The sequence below is a fragment of the Brassica napus genome, chromosome C2, assembly GCF_020379485.1.
Source record: "Brassica napus cultivar Da-Ae chromosome C2, Da-Ae, whole genome shotgun sequence".
Classification (NCBI taxonomy): Eukaryota; Viridiplantae; Streptophyta; class Magnoliopsida; order Brassicales; family Brassicaceae; genus Brassica; species Brassica napus.
In genome coordinates this window covers 25,984,946-25,998,138 of record NC_063445.1, presented here as the reverse complement: position 1 = coordinate 25,998,138, position 13,193 = coordinate 25,984,946, and the positions used below count along the sequence as shown (strand labels likewise).

General features: G+C 38.4%; 3 protein-coding genes across 3 annotated transcripts; 2 read left to right on the top strand and 1 right to left on the bottom strand.

Annotated features, from left to right (window-relative positions):
• The first annotated feature begins 871 nt into the window (after positions 1-871).
• Positions 872-2,431, top strand: LOC106397438. The gene is made up of 4 exons (XM_013838022.3): positions 872-1,258; positions 1,513-1,615; positions 1,699-1,860; positions 2,052-2,431. The coding sequence occupies exons 1-4, from the start codon at positions 1,008-1,010 to the stop codon at positions 2,217-2,219; spliced, it is 684 nt and encodes a 227-aa protein (XP_013693476.3). The 5' UTR covers positions 872-1,007; the 3' UTR covers positions 2,220-2,431.
• Positions 2,432-7,554: 5,123 nt separating this feature from the next.
• LOC106407933 lies at positions 7,555-8,589 on the bottom strand. Its single transcript, XM_022696539.2, has one exon. It carries the CDS (start codon positions 8,587-8,589, stop codon positions 7,555-7,557), a length of 1,035 nt encoding a protein of 344 aa, XP_022552260.2.
• A 2,354-nt stretch (positions 8,590-10,943) lies between these two features.
• Positions 10,944-13,183, top strand: LOC111202938 (TATA-binding protein-associated factor 2N). Its single transcript, XM_022696208.2, has 8 exons — positions 10,944-11,115; positions 11,184-11,306; positions 11,580-11,660; positions 11,749-11,837; positions 11,948-12,022; positions 12,209-12,273; positions 12,357-12,422; positions 12,492-13,183. The coding sequence occupies exons 2-8, from the start codon at positions 11,184-11,186 to the stop codon at positions 12,998-13,000; spliced, it is 1,008 nt and encodes a 335-aa protein (XP_022551929.2). The 5' UTR covers positions 10,944-11,115; the 3' UTR covers positions 13,001-13,183.
• Positions 13,184-13,193: the final 10 nt, after the last annotated feature.

Sequence of the window (13,193 nt, the reverse complement as noted above, 5' to 3'; positions counted from 1 at the left end):
TAAAAGGACCAAATTTAACTTATATTACTTCTCAATAGAGGTGCGCAAAAAACCCAAACCTAACCGATCCAAACCAAACCAACCGAAGTTAAACCGATCCAAACCAAACCGTGCTCTTTACATAACCCAATTGGTTCATGTTTTATTCAACCCGAATGGTTTGGTTCGGTTTGAACCAATAATCCAATATATATATATATATATGTTAACATATTGTAAATTTTAGTTTTCCATTTTTTTCTTAACTTCCATATATTTAAAAAAAAAATCCAAATATGATTCAAATAATCCTAATACCTAAAGATTTTACTGAAAATAAAACCTAAAAACTATAAGCATCTAAATCGTAGCCATCTCGTTTCGTTCATCTTCTCCAATTTTCATTCTCTAAATTATGTAACAAAGTTATTATATGATCAATAAAAACAAAAAGGTAGATGCAAATAGTCTTTTATTTAATAAGTTTTGGAATGCTTACAAGTCTTTGTTACGCTAATTAGATTATAAATAGTCTGCTCTTTGCTTATTATGTATTTTTTCCTTTGACGTGGTTAAGAGTTTTGTCATCGAGCTTTAAATTGTTTTTTGTTTCGTACTTTTAAAGAAAACCAAACTAAATCTAAACCAAACCAAACTAAATCTTAACCAAACCGAACTAAACCGAACCAAACTAAACCTGAACCGAACCCAAACCAAAAATACTTTGGTTTTAATTGGGTTGAGTTTTATAAAACCTAGATTAACCAAACCAAATCGAACCCGAAACTAAACCGTATGCCCACCCCTTCTCAACCCAACATTTTTCCGGCTAAACAAACTTCCACGTCGAATTGCAGCGAGATTCCTCCACGTCAGCAAAAGAAAGTAGATCAAAGGTTGGGAGCGAAGTAGAGTGTATCGCTTAGCTTCCGAGCAATCCTAATCGTTGCTTACACTCACCGTGTTTGGTTCTTTAACAATCCTCCCGGCGATCCTGAGAAGAGAGAAAGAGTGTAAGCAAAGAGAGAATGATCCGTACAGATTTTCTGTTCCTTGTCCTCGTCATCGGGACGCAAGTGCATGCGCAGCTAGTACCACCGGCGAGGCTCGATGGTTTCGTTTACCCACCGGGTCGTCGAGTTGACCCGGATACTATACTAATCGAGGCGTTTTTTGACCCGGTTTGCCCGGATAGTAGAGACGCTTGGCCGCCTCTGAAGCAAGCTCTTAAGCACTATGGATCTCGCGTTGCCCTTCTCCTTCACCTCCTTCCTTTACCGTCAGTACTCTCTGTTTTTTTTTTTGTCATTCAATGTCTGAAATTGGCAGAAAGTTGTTAGCTTTGGTTAGAATTAGTTCGTCAATGACTTCAAAGTTTCGTCCTTTCTCCTGAATCTCCAATTGTAGTTGCCCTGTTTCATGTATTGATTGATTCGTATATGTTTTATGAAACTGTGAATGGTTTGCTTTATGATATGTTTAAAGATTCAATCTTGTAATGAATCTATTTCGGGTTTTGGGATGATGTTGCAGGTACCATGACAATGCATATGTAAGCTCTCGGGTTTTACACATTGTGAATGCTTTGAACGCAAATGCTACCTTCTGTTTGCTGGAAGCCTTCTTTGAGCATCAGGTTTGTTCATTTTAGCTGTTGGTTGGTTGGTTGTTGTTTGCATCTCTATCCAATGAGAATTTTGATATTTTTATGATTGACAGGCATTGTTCTACAACACCCAAACGCAACTCCTGTCAAGACCTGATGTTGTGGAGAAAATTGTCATGCTTGGAACAGCCACCTTGGGAAACTCGTATCGACATGTTCTTAAATCCGGCTTCAACAACACAATATCAGACCGTGCAACCAGAGTTTCCTTTAAGGTAACATTATATACTTGATAGGTTCAGTTTGAGGCCAAAAATTTGTACTTGATAGGTTCAGATTCAGGCCATTAACACTCAGTGGTCTTCTATTTGAACCGTTCACCATATGTTATATACACCATGGCCACTCTGATATGGAAAAATATAGTAAATTTTACTTTTTTTTGTGGGTTATTATGTGGTTGCAGTATAGCGCTTCAAGAGGGGTTTATGGAACACCAACCTTCTACGTTAACGGGTTCGTATTGCCAGATGCTGGTTCTCCCTTAGATTTTGGAGGATGGAGAAAAGTTATTGATCCTCTGGTTCAAACACACAAGGTAGAGAAGCAAGATGATCTCCTTTCCTTCTTTTGATGACTGCTTTTGCTGTTTTCACATCCATATCAAAATTCAAAATAAAAAATAATGCTTTACCAGTTTCATGGGAACTATCTGTAAAGTAAATATATACTTGTTCAAAACCCATCTGTTGTACAATGTAAAATCTCTGTAATGTATTATCTGTAAAGTGATCTGCGACATTTTTCAAGTGTTTTTATGAAGTAAATATATACTTGTTCAAAACCCATCTGTTGTACAATGTAAAATCTCTGTAATGTATTATCTGTAAAGTGATCTGCGACATTTTTCAAGTGTTTTTATGTCTCTATCGTTGCTTGGTCGTCTCTGCTATTAGAGAGCTTGTTTACCACTATCTACTATCTCTAGGATCTTCGTTGAATGACTTGTTTTGTCAATGGTTTCATCATTAATTAATTTGATATTTGTTCAATTTTGATTTGTGACACAAAAGCTTAGATGCTTAGATGCGTCTCACGTTTGGTGGGTCAATACTCCCAGCTATATATTTATGAGAATATTTGTACTTGTGTTTTTTTTTGTCACAACCACTTTTCTTTTGTTTTGTCAAATGCTCACAACAGTTATAGTATTGTCTTATCTTTAAAGCTAAGATTATGCTCTTAACGAAGTTTTAAAAAGAAAATTTTTGGGGGTTAATACATTTTTTTCTCCAAAAATAATAAATATCAAGAAATTTCAAAACTTAACACTAGGGCTGGGCAAATAAATCGAATCCGAAAACCCGAACCGAACCCGACCCGATAAAAATGAATCCGAACCGATCCAAACCCGACATAAATACCGAATGGATCTTGTTTTATGGTATTTCAGGTTATGGGTATTATCCGAACCGAATCTGGACCTAAATGGATATCCGATAGAACCCGAAACATTCAAAATTTTCAAAAAGAACTTGTACCAAACATGATCTCAATTCCTAATATGTATTCAAAATATACTGAACATCTAAAATAATTATCAATTATATGAAGATCGATGGTTGAAGGTGGTGGTTGAAGGTTGAAGTTTTTAGATTTGGGTTTTGTTTTCATTGAATAATGTTTTTCATTTCATGAGAACTTGATTTTCGTTTTATGCTTTCATATATTTGGTTTTCTTTCGATCAATAACTATGTTTAACTTTTACTTGATTTTGAATGATCACATTTGAGGTTCCTTTTTTTTTGAACCGATTTTATTTATGTTTTGGTTACAAAATAGATAGAAATCAAGTATTTTAAAACCAAAGTGTTGTGAATGAAGAGGGAAACTTGTGTGTATTATTAGGTCGACCAACTGGTCTTTATATACATATGGTAATGACGGTCTAAGTACTGGATCGACATGAGATCGTACTTATCCTTAACTAGATAATGACTAGCAATACGTAAGATAAACACTAACTATAATGTAGATAAACACAAGAGTAGATAGGCGCCAGTATGATCCTGCGGATGGGCTTGGCCCGTCTTGCTACACGGGCTGATAAATGGGCCGATCACTAAATGGTTTATAACACCCCCCCTTGATCGACACATCCGGTCAAAGTTCATTCATGCTTTGGATGTTGCCTCATTAAACGTCTCTTGACAAACCCAAAACCCAATGTGGTAAAAGGAAAAACAAGACAGGAAAAAGAGTACAACACATGAACTCCCCCTGATGAATGCATCACCGAAGATCCTTCAGTCGACGCATGCCTATCTTCCATATGAGCTTCTTGAACGTTGAGGTTGGTAGTGACTTGGTGAAGAGGTCGGCTGAATTCTCACTCGAACGGACTTGCAATACTTGGACCTCTCCTGCCTTCTGAAGCTCGTGTGTAAAGAAGAACTTAAGAAGAATATGTTTCGTCCTATCTCCTTTAATGTATCCATCCTTAAGCTGTGCGATGCATGCTGTGTTATCCTCGTATAGGATGGTCGGTGGATCCTTTCCTTTGATCATACCACAAGTGGTACGAATATGTTGTGTCATGGATCTCATCCATACACTCTCACGGCTGGCTTCATGCATGGCTAATATTTCTGCGTGGTTAGAGGATGTGGCTGCCATGGTCTGCTTCATGGACCGCCAGGATATAGCTGTCCCACCGTGTGTAAAAACATAACCAGTCTGAGATCTAGCATAATGTGGATCAGAGAGATAACCTGCATCAGCAAAACCAACTAAATCTTCCTTAGATTTGTTAGTAAACATAAGACCCAAGTCTTTCGTTCCTTGTAGGTAACGAAGTATATGTTTAATCCCGTTCCAGTGCCTTTGGGTCGGACAGGAGCTGAACCTAGAAAGTAAGTTCACAACCAAGCTAATGTCTGGTCGTGTGTGGCCAGCTAAATACACCAGAGCTCCTATGGCACTGAGATAAGGCACTTCGGGACCAAAGACTTCCTCATTTTTCTTCTTCGGACCAAATGGGTCAGTGTCCGGACCAAGACTTCTCACGACCATGGGGCTAGTCAATGGGTGAGACTGGTCCATATTAAATCTCTTGAGTACTTTTTCTGTATATGCCTTTTGATGCACAAGAATTCCATCTTTCATATACTCAAGTTGCAATCCCAAACAAAACTTTGTTTTCCAAGATCTTTCTTCTCGAATTCTTTCTTGAGATATTCAACAGTTTGAGAAATTTCTCCAGAGGTTCCTAAGATATTTAAATCATCTACATATACTGCAATGATTACAAAACCCTTATTGAACTTTTTTATGAATATGCATGGGCAGATCTGGTCGTTTTTGTATCCTTCTTTCAGGAGATATCCGGACAGTCTATTGTACCACATTCGACCTGATTGCTTTAATCCATAAAGAGACTTGTTCAATCTGATACAATGTTGTTCTCGAGAACTCTCTTTGTTTTTCAATTCAATACCATCTGGAATTTTCATGTATATCTCATTATCCAGTGGACCATATAAGTAGGCAGTTACAACATCCATTAACCGCATATCAAGACCTTCTCTTACAGCCAGACTTATTAGAAATCTTAAGGTCGTAGCATCCACCACAGGGGAATAAGTTTCCTCATAATCTATTCCTGGTCTTTGTGAGAATCCTTGTGCAACAAGTCGTGCTTTATATCTCACAACTTCTCCTTTCTCATTTCTTTTTCTCACAAAAACCCATTTGTATCCCACTGGTTTTATGTTGTGAGGTGTCCGGATGATCTGTCCAAACACTCCTCTCTTTTTCAGTGATTCTAACTCCACATTAATGGCTTCTTTCCATTTCAACCAATCTGGTCGTTGCATACATTCTAGTATAGATGTGGGTTCTAGATCCTTATTATCCATCAATTCGACTGCTACATTATAAGCAAATATATCACTCATGTCGACATGTTTTCTGTTCCATTTCCTTCCAGACATGACATAATTTATTGAGATCTCATTATTGTCAGGAACTTCATTACCTTGATTCTTAGCGTCCCAAGTATCTTTTGGTGGTACATGAGTTTCCTTTTCCATGTCTAGAGTTTCCACTTTGTCGGATTTCTTTGCACTCTTTCTTTTCCGAACTTCTTTGTCTTTGGAACCTACTGGTCTACCACGTTTCAATTGTGGTTTAGACGTAGTAGCAGCCTGATTATGTCCATCACGGACATCAAGTCTTATTGGTGCATTTGCAGCTGGTATGTATGACTTGGTTACTCTATTTGGGTCAGCAAAGGAATCTGGCAATCTGTTAGCTAGCTCTTGAAGATGTATAATCTTCCGGACTTCTAGATCACAATCTCTAGTCCGAGGATCCTGCCATGTTAAGGATGTTTGATTCCATTTTATATCCTGTACCAGCTTACCATAATCTCCCCCTAATGCTGGATACTGGGATTCATCAAAATGACAATCCGCGAACCTGGCCTTAAACAAATCACCTGTTGTTGGCTCTAGGTACTTAATAATAGAAGGGGAATCGTATCCAACATATACTCCCATCCTCCTCTGAGGTCCCATCTTTGTTCTCTGTGGTGGTGCTATAGGCACTTGGACGGCACATCCAAAAACTCTTAGATGGGATATATCTGGCTCATGACCCGTTAGTAGTTGGGATGGCGAGTATTTGTGCTCACTAGATGGCCTGATGCGAATTAGCTCAGCTGCATGTAGTACTGCATGTCCCCAAGCTGATACTGGGAGTTTGGTATTCATTAAGAGTGGCCGGGCAATCAGCTGGATCCGTTTTATAAAGGATTCAGCCAGGCCATTCTGAGTATGGACATGTGCTACAGAATGCTCCACACTTACCCCCATGGACATACAATAGTCATTAAAAGCTTGGGAAGTGAATTCACTTGCATTGTCTAGACGTATAGTCTTTAATGGAAAATCTGGAAAATGTGCTCTCAGTCTTATTATCTGAGCCAGCAATCTTGCAAGTGCTAGATTACGAGTTGATAGGAGACAAACATGTGACCATCTTGTGGATGCATCAATCAGGACCATAAAATATCTAAATGTCCCACAGGGTGGGTGTATTGGTCCACAAATATCAACTTGTATTCTTTCTAGGAAATTTGTCACTTCCTTATTCACTTTGGTACGTGATGGCTTAGTAATTAGTTTCCCTTGTGAGCATGCTTCACATGTGATATTCTTAGGGATAACTCTTTTTGTTTTCAAACTGTGACCATTTGAATTTGATATGAGTTTTCGCATCATGTTCGAACCGGGGTGTCCCAGCCGATTGTGCCAAAGAGTGAACTCTTCTTTGAATTCTTTATTCAAGACGGCATTAGCCTCAACAAGACTGGTCTGGGCATAATAAAGACCAGTCCCACACGCAGGTATAGTCTCAAAGACTTTCTTATTGCCTTGGGTGATTTTATAAATCTGTAGGAATTCTTTACTTCCTTCACCCATTGTTTCGATGTGGAAACCATTCAGTCTTATGTCTTTAAAGCTCAATAGACTTCTGTTTGAGCTAGGTGAGTACAAAGCATCTTCAATCTCAAGATGTGTACCTTTTGGCAATAAGATATTGGCGTGGCCATAGCCTTCAATTAAGCTAGCCGTGCCAGCTATAGTGGTGATGTTAGCTACCTTATGTGTGAGATGTATGAAAAATCGTTTGTCTCTCAAAATGGTGTGGCTGGTGCCACTGTCCACCACGATTGTATCCATTCCACTTTTCATTCTTCAAAACAATAATCATAAAGTTAATGAACAATAATAAAATTTTCAGAGATGGTATCTTTAATGATCTAATTCTTAGGCATATGAGAAATGAAAAAAAAATATTCATTCATAAGGATAAAGTTAAATCCAAAGCCAAACACTGATAAACAATCTTAAAGAACACCAAATCCAGGGGAAACAATAAAAAAACGATATGGAATTTTAATTCCTTATTTCAGTATGTCTGAAGTTTCAAACTCCATGTGATCAACTTTGTCTGACTCGTGCTGGTGATCCTGGACGTCTTCCAAGTCATCATCATCATCACCATCATATCCCGGGTCTCGAACCATGTTAGCTTCCGGGTTTCTTTTTAAGCTCTCCATGTAAAGCTCACACAAATGCTTAGGAGTTCGGCAATTCTTTGCCCAATGATTACCCATACCACATCTGTGGCATCGATCAGCTTTGATCTGTGGTTTAAAAGACACACTACGGCCTCGGCCACGACCACGGCTAAAGCCGGGTGTGGTACCGCGACCACGTCCTCGCCCGTGTGCTTTAAAAGAACCACGACCTCGTCCTTGACTTCTTCCACGGTTTGGACCGGGATGGTCATTGTGTTGGACAAGGTTACTCTCTTTCTTTGGCTCTATAGCCAGCTTAGAGATGTCGGGTAATGGAGCTGTACCAGGAGGTCTCATCTCACTGTTTTTCAATAACAGTTCGTTGTTAGCTTCAGCCAACAAGAGACATTCTATCAACTCAGTATATGTGGCGAAATTCCTCTCTCTGTACTGCTGTTGCAATACCATGTTGGTTTGAGGAAACGTGGAGAGAGTTTTATTAAGCATCTCTTCCTCGGTTACTTTTTCACCACATAACCTTAACAAGGACACAATTCTGAACAGGACTGAGTTGTACTCGTCTACTGATTTGTAGTCCAAGAACCTTATGTGTTTCCAATCATATTGAGCCTTTGGAAGCAACACCGTTTTCTGGTGGTCATATCTTCGCTGTAAAGCGATCCAAAGGTCATATGGATTTTCCATGGTCATGTACTGAGTTTTCAAGTTCTCTTGGAGATGGTGGCGTATCATGTAGATAGCTCTATACTTGTCTTTGTCACTGGAATTGTTGTCTTTGGTGATTGTGTCACCAAGATCTTTTGATCGCAGCATGATCTTTGCATCAAGCGCCCATTCCAGGTAGTTGTCACCATTGCTTTTCAAAGCACTGAAATCAAGATTCGCAATCTTTGACATCTGAAAAATATTTGTAGTTTATCCCCATTAGTAAGAAAATAATCGGATCATTCACATACTCTTTCAGTCGGATACAAGCAATGCAAGTAAATAACAATATTTTTTTTCAATGATCCAAACGATTTCATGTATATGCAGGAAGGTAAAGTTAAACCTATACATCTAGGATAAAGTTAAATCCATTGCATGAAATCTGATCAGTTTTATCAATTTTCGACATGAAAGTAAACTAATCGGTATGAATGATCTATCCTAATCAGATGATTTCATGTGATATGCAAGAAGGTAAAGTTAAACCTATACAAAATTGAGATAAAGTTAAATCCATGCATGAAATAAGATTAGTATACATTTTCAAAAAATGCAAACATTTCTTACTTTTATTTGTTTTCGATATTTATCAGATTAAATATAATGATTTGATAATGCTAGTATATCAGTAATAATCCGAAATTTATTTATTTTCAGATAAATACTAGCAATTCCTATTCCTAGTAGGATTAGGAAAAAAAATAAATCGATATTTTTCTGATAAATGCTGAAAATCCTTTTTTTTAAGATAAAGATATAAGGTTTTAAAAAAAAATAGGAATATCGAATTAAAATATATAATATATTGTTTTCAGTCGGATTTATCAAAAAAAATCGGATTTATCTTTAAAATTTCAGATTTATCTATAAGAAAAATCGGATTTATCTTAAAAATATTAAAAAAAAATTCTTTCAAATTTGAGACAGGTTCTAGTCGATTTCAACATATCAGAGAAAGACTTTAAACATTCAAGAACAAGTTTCTAATGCAAGCAAACAATCAGATTAAGTTGATGCAACAGTCGGATATGTAAAAACAAAATTGGTGTAATTGTCAACCTAAAAGGTTCTAGCAATTAACTCACATCAGGAAGATTAAAAAAAATCAAACAAGCTTAAACAGGGTGAAACAAGACGATATTTAAGCTTTGAAAATAGATTAGGGTTTTAGATTTTATTCTGCAAAGACATACGGCTAGATGTAGCTGTATGTATGCGACTGAGGGTTTAAATCCTTTTTGGTTTTGTTTTGAGTTTTCTGAAGATACTTGAACCTTTTGTGATGAGTTGAACGGTCTGTGAGGAGAGAGAGCTGCTGCTGGTTGCTGACAGAGAGAAAAGGACGCTACTGGAAGAGCTTTAGGAGTCGCCGGAAAATAGCAAGAGATCGTTTGGTTTCTGATTTATGGGTGGTGGATTTTTGGAAGGGTTTAGAGACAAGGTCGTGCTGATAACGTGTTGTGAATGAAGAGGGGAACTTGTGTGTATTATTAGGTCGACCAACTGGTCTTTATATACATATGGTAATGACGGTCTAAGTACTAGATCGACATGAGATCATACTTATCCTTAACTAGATAATGACTAGCAATACTTAAGATAAACACTAACTATAATGTAGATAAACACAAGAGTAGATAGGCGCCAGTATGATCCTGCGGATGGGCTTGGCCCGTCTTGCTACACGGACTGATAAATGGGTCGATCACTAAATGGTTTATAACACAAAGAACCTATTTTACTTATTTTTTGGTTACAAAGTATATATAAATCAGGTACATTTAAACCGAAGAACCGATTGGGACCCGAACCTGAAATTACATTGGGTTATACCGGTTCTTTGAAGATTTACTAAACCAGACCCGAACCCGATAGAACCCGAACCGAATTTTCATATAACCCGAATGGAGCTGATTTTGATAACCCCGAAAAACCGAAATCCGATTGGTCTAAACCGAAACCCGATTGGGACCCCAGATGCCCAACCTGACTAACACTACAAAAATGTCAACGGACAATGTGTATCTAAATTTATTAAATACTTGTAAAATACTTATGTTTTCTTACATAAAAGCTGAATTGAAAAGTTCAAAATGTATACACACGTTCTTCAAATATTAAAGTTAAAAAAAAAAAAATTATATTTTTATCAACCGTTAGCACCGATAATCCAGAAAGTTTCTATTAATAACAGGTAGATTCGGTTTTCGTCTTAACAATTTAATTTTATTCTTCTATTGAAAAAGCCATTTAGACTGTTTCCTTCGCATTTTGTGCAACTGTATAAACAAGATATTATCATTACAAGAATTTATTCTCAACAGAAAAAAGAAGAAAAACAGATACGCCTCAAGTAAACCGAGAAAATTGATATGAACCGAAGTTAAGAACAATCCCGGTTCAAAACCCCTGAATACCGGATCTGAATTAACAAGTAACGAGTAAACTACTTGGTTTAGTGATCTTGAGCTTGATTTATCGTGGTTCGGTTCGGTTGGGTTTAATAAAACCGCGAACCGAGACCGGTTAGGGTAGTGCAAACGTGTGTGCGTGGAAGAGAGAAGTGGTGCGGCTGATGATATATATGTGAGAGGCGCTTTGCATCAGAATCTCTCTTAGGGCTTAAAAAAGGAGAGAGACGAAGCCGTACAAAGAGGGCTCTTAAACCACTCACTCCCCTCTCGAGAAAGATCTAACCACAAACATCCGCTTAAGGTAAGTATCCAAATTCACATTGATTTCTTCTCCCTGATTTTCCATTTTAATGATTTGGATTCTGTTAGATGGAGAAGTACGACCGTGTGGTGAAGAAGAAGGATGAGACGCCGATTGACGCGAACGAGATTCGAATCACTAGCATGGGCAGGGCACGCAACTACATCACCTACGCCATGACTCTTCTCCAGGTATTAATCTGGAAAATGTGTCAATCATGGTCTAGGGTTTATGAAACAGTTTTCTCAACTCTAACGACGACGTTTCGATAAGGTTTTGATAGAGAAGAATAATGGTTCGCCTTTTTTTGTTATTTTGGCAGATAGATTCTCAGAGTTATTGTGTAATTAGTAATGTCAATATGATGTGTGGTTAGAGAGATGATTTTAAGTTTTTTTTTCTCTGAGGATTGTGTGATTCATTAATTGAACAGTTTTATTTAGACTTTGTTTTGGTGTGTATAGGAGAAAGGGTCGACTGAAGTTGTGTTCAAGGCAATGGGAAGAGCTATCAACAAGACTGTGAACATTGTTGAGCTCATTAAGGTAATTTTTTTGTTGTTGTGTTTATTTCACAAACCGTGGTTTAGATGATGGGCTGTCTGAAAGTTTCCTATTTTAATGTGTGACTCAGAGAAGGATCCCTGATCTTCATCAGAACACATCTATTGGATCCACCGACATCACAGACACATGGGAACCTAAAGAGGAAGGCCTTCTTCCGTAAGGATCCCATTTTCTTATTTTAATTGTTTATAATTGCTAACATGTACCTTTGTTCTCACCTTAACTAATTGTTACTTTTTTTTTCCTTTTTTGGTTCTGTGTTGAAGTATTGAGACTACAAGGCATGTGTCCATGATAACCATTACCCTATCCACCAAAGAGCTTAACACATCCTCCATTGGGTGAGTTTCTCGTTTTATCTTTGTTATTCACTTTGTGTGGTCCTTGGCCGTAGTTAGGTCCATGCTTTGTGTAGCTAGCTGTTATCTCTGCAGAGGCCGTCTGCTTGATGTATAAATTGCATATTCATTTTTGACAGGCTTCATAAATTTTTATTACTAATAATATTTCATCAAATGATGTTGCAGATACCAGTGCCCGATTCCTGTTGAGTTGGTGAAGCCATTAGGCGACATCGACTATGAAGGAGGAGGTTTGTTCGGTCACTCTTAATGACCTTTATAAATCTCCCATGCTCGTCTGCTTTATTAGTTTTCTGTTTTATATATCTCGCAGAGGGTTCACCTGGTGGCAGAGGGAGGGGAAGAGGAAGGGGAAGAGGGAGAGGAAGAGGTGGCAGAGGTAAGTAGTGTTCTGTTCAGATTCTAAATATATGATTCATGGATCTTTTGTAACGCATTTGTTTGGCAGGGAATGCATATGTGAACGTTGAGTATGAAGATGGCGGTTATGAACGTAACCAGTCCTATGGTGGCAGAGGAAGAGGGCGTGGTGGCAGAGGACGCAGCAGCCGTGGTGGTCGAGGAAGAGGAGGATACAATGGTCCTCAGAATGAGTATGATGCACCACAAGATGGTGGTTACGGTTATGATGCTCCTCCTCATGAACACGGTGGATATGATGACCGTGGCGGTTACGAGCGTCGTGGTGGTTACAATGGGGGTCCTCAAGGGCGTGGTGGCTATGATGGTCCTCGGAGGCGTGGGGGTTATTATGATGGTCCTCAGAGGCGTGGTGGTTACGATGGTCATCAAGGGCGTGGTGGTGGTTATGAGGGTCCTCCTCAGGGCCGTGATGATTATGATGATGCTTCTCGGCGTGGACGTGGAAGGGGAGGTCGTGGAAGAGGAGGAGGTCGCGGTGGTGGTGGTGGATTCAACAACAGAGCGGATGGACCACCAGTCCAGGCAGTTGCTTGAGACATGAGAGTGAGGTTTCTATGTTACACAAACATAAAAAAAAAAAAGGCGAAGAGTCGTTTGATGTTTTGTTCTATCTCCTTCCTCTCTCCTTGTGTTTGATTCTGTCCATGAAGAAGACATGTTTGCCATAAGTGTATCCCTCTTTTTGTTTTATCCATTGATTCGCAGTTTTTTCTTTTAGTTGGTGACT

Coding starts and splice junctions, on each gene's coding strand:
- LOC106397438 (XM_013838022.3), top strand. CDS start 1,008: ATGATCCGTACAGATTTTCTGTTCCTTGTCCTCGTCATCGGGACGCAA. Junction 1,259..1,512: donor CTTCACCTCCTTCCTTTACC/GTCAGTACTCTC, acceptor ATGATGTTGCAG/GTACCATGACAATGCATATG. Junction 1,861..2,051: donor CAACCAGAGTTTCCTTTAAG/GTAACATTATAT, acceptor ATGTGGTTGCAG/TATAGCGCTTCAAGAGGGGT.
- LOC106407933 (XM_022696539.2), bottom strand. CDS start 8,589: ATGTCAAAGATTGCGAATCTTGATTTCAGTGCTTTGAAAAGCAATGGT.
- LOC111202938 (XM_022696208.2), top strand. CDS start 11,184: ATGGAGAAGTACGACCGTGTGGTGAAGAAGAAGGATGAGACGCCGATT. Junction 11,307..11,579: donor ACGCCATGACTCTTCTCCAG/GTATTAATCTGG, acceptor TGGTGTGTATAG/GAGAAAGGGTCGACTGAAGT. Junction 11,661..11,748: donor ACATTGTTGAGCTCATTAAG/GTAATTTTTTTG, acceptor TGTGTGACTCAG/AGAAGGATCCCTGATCTTCA.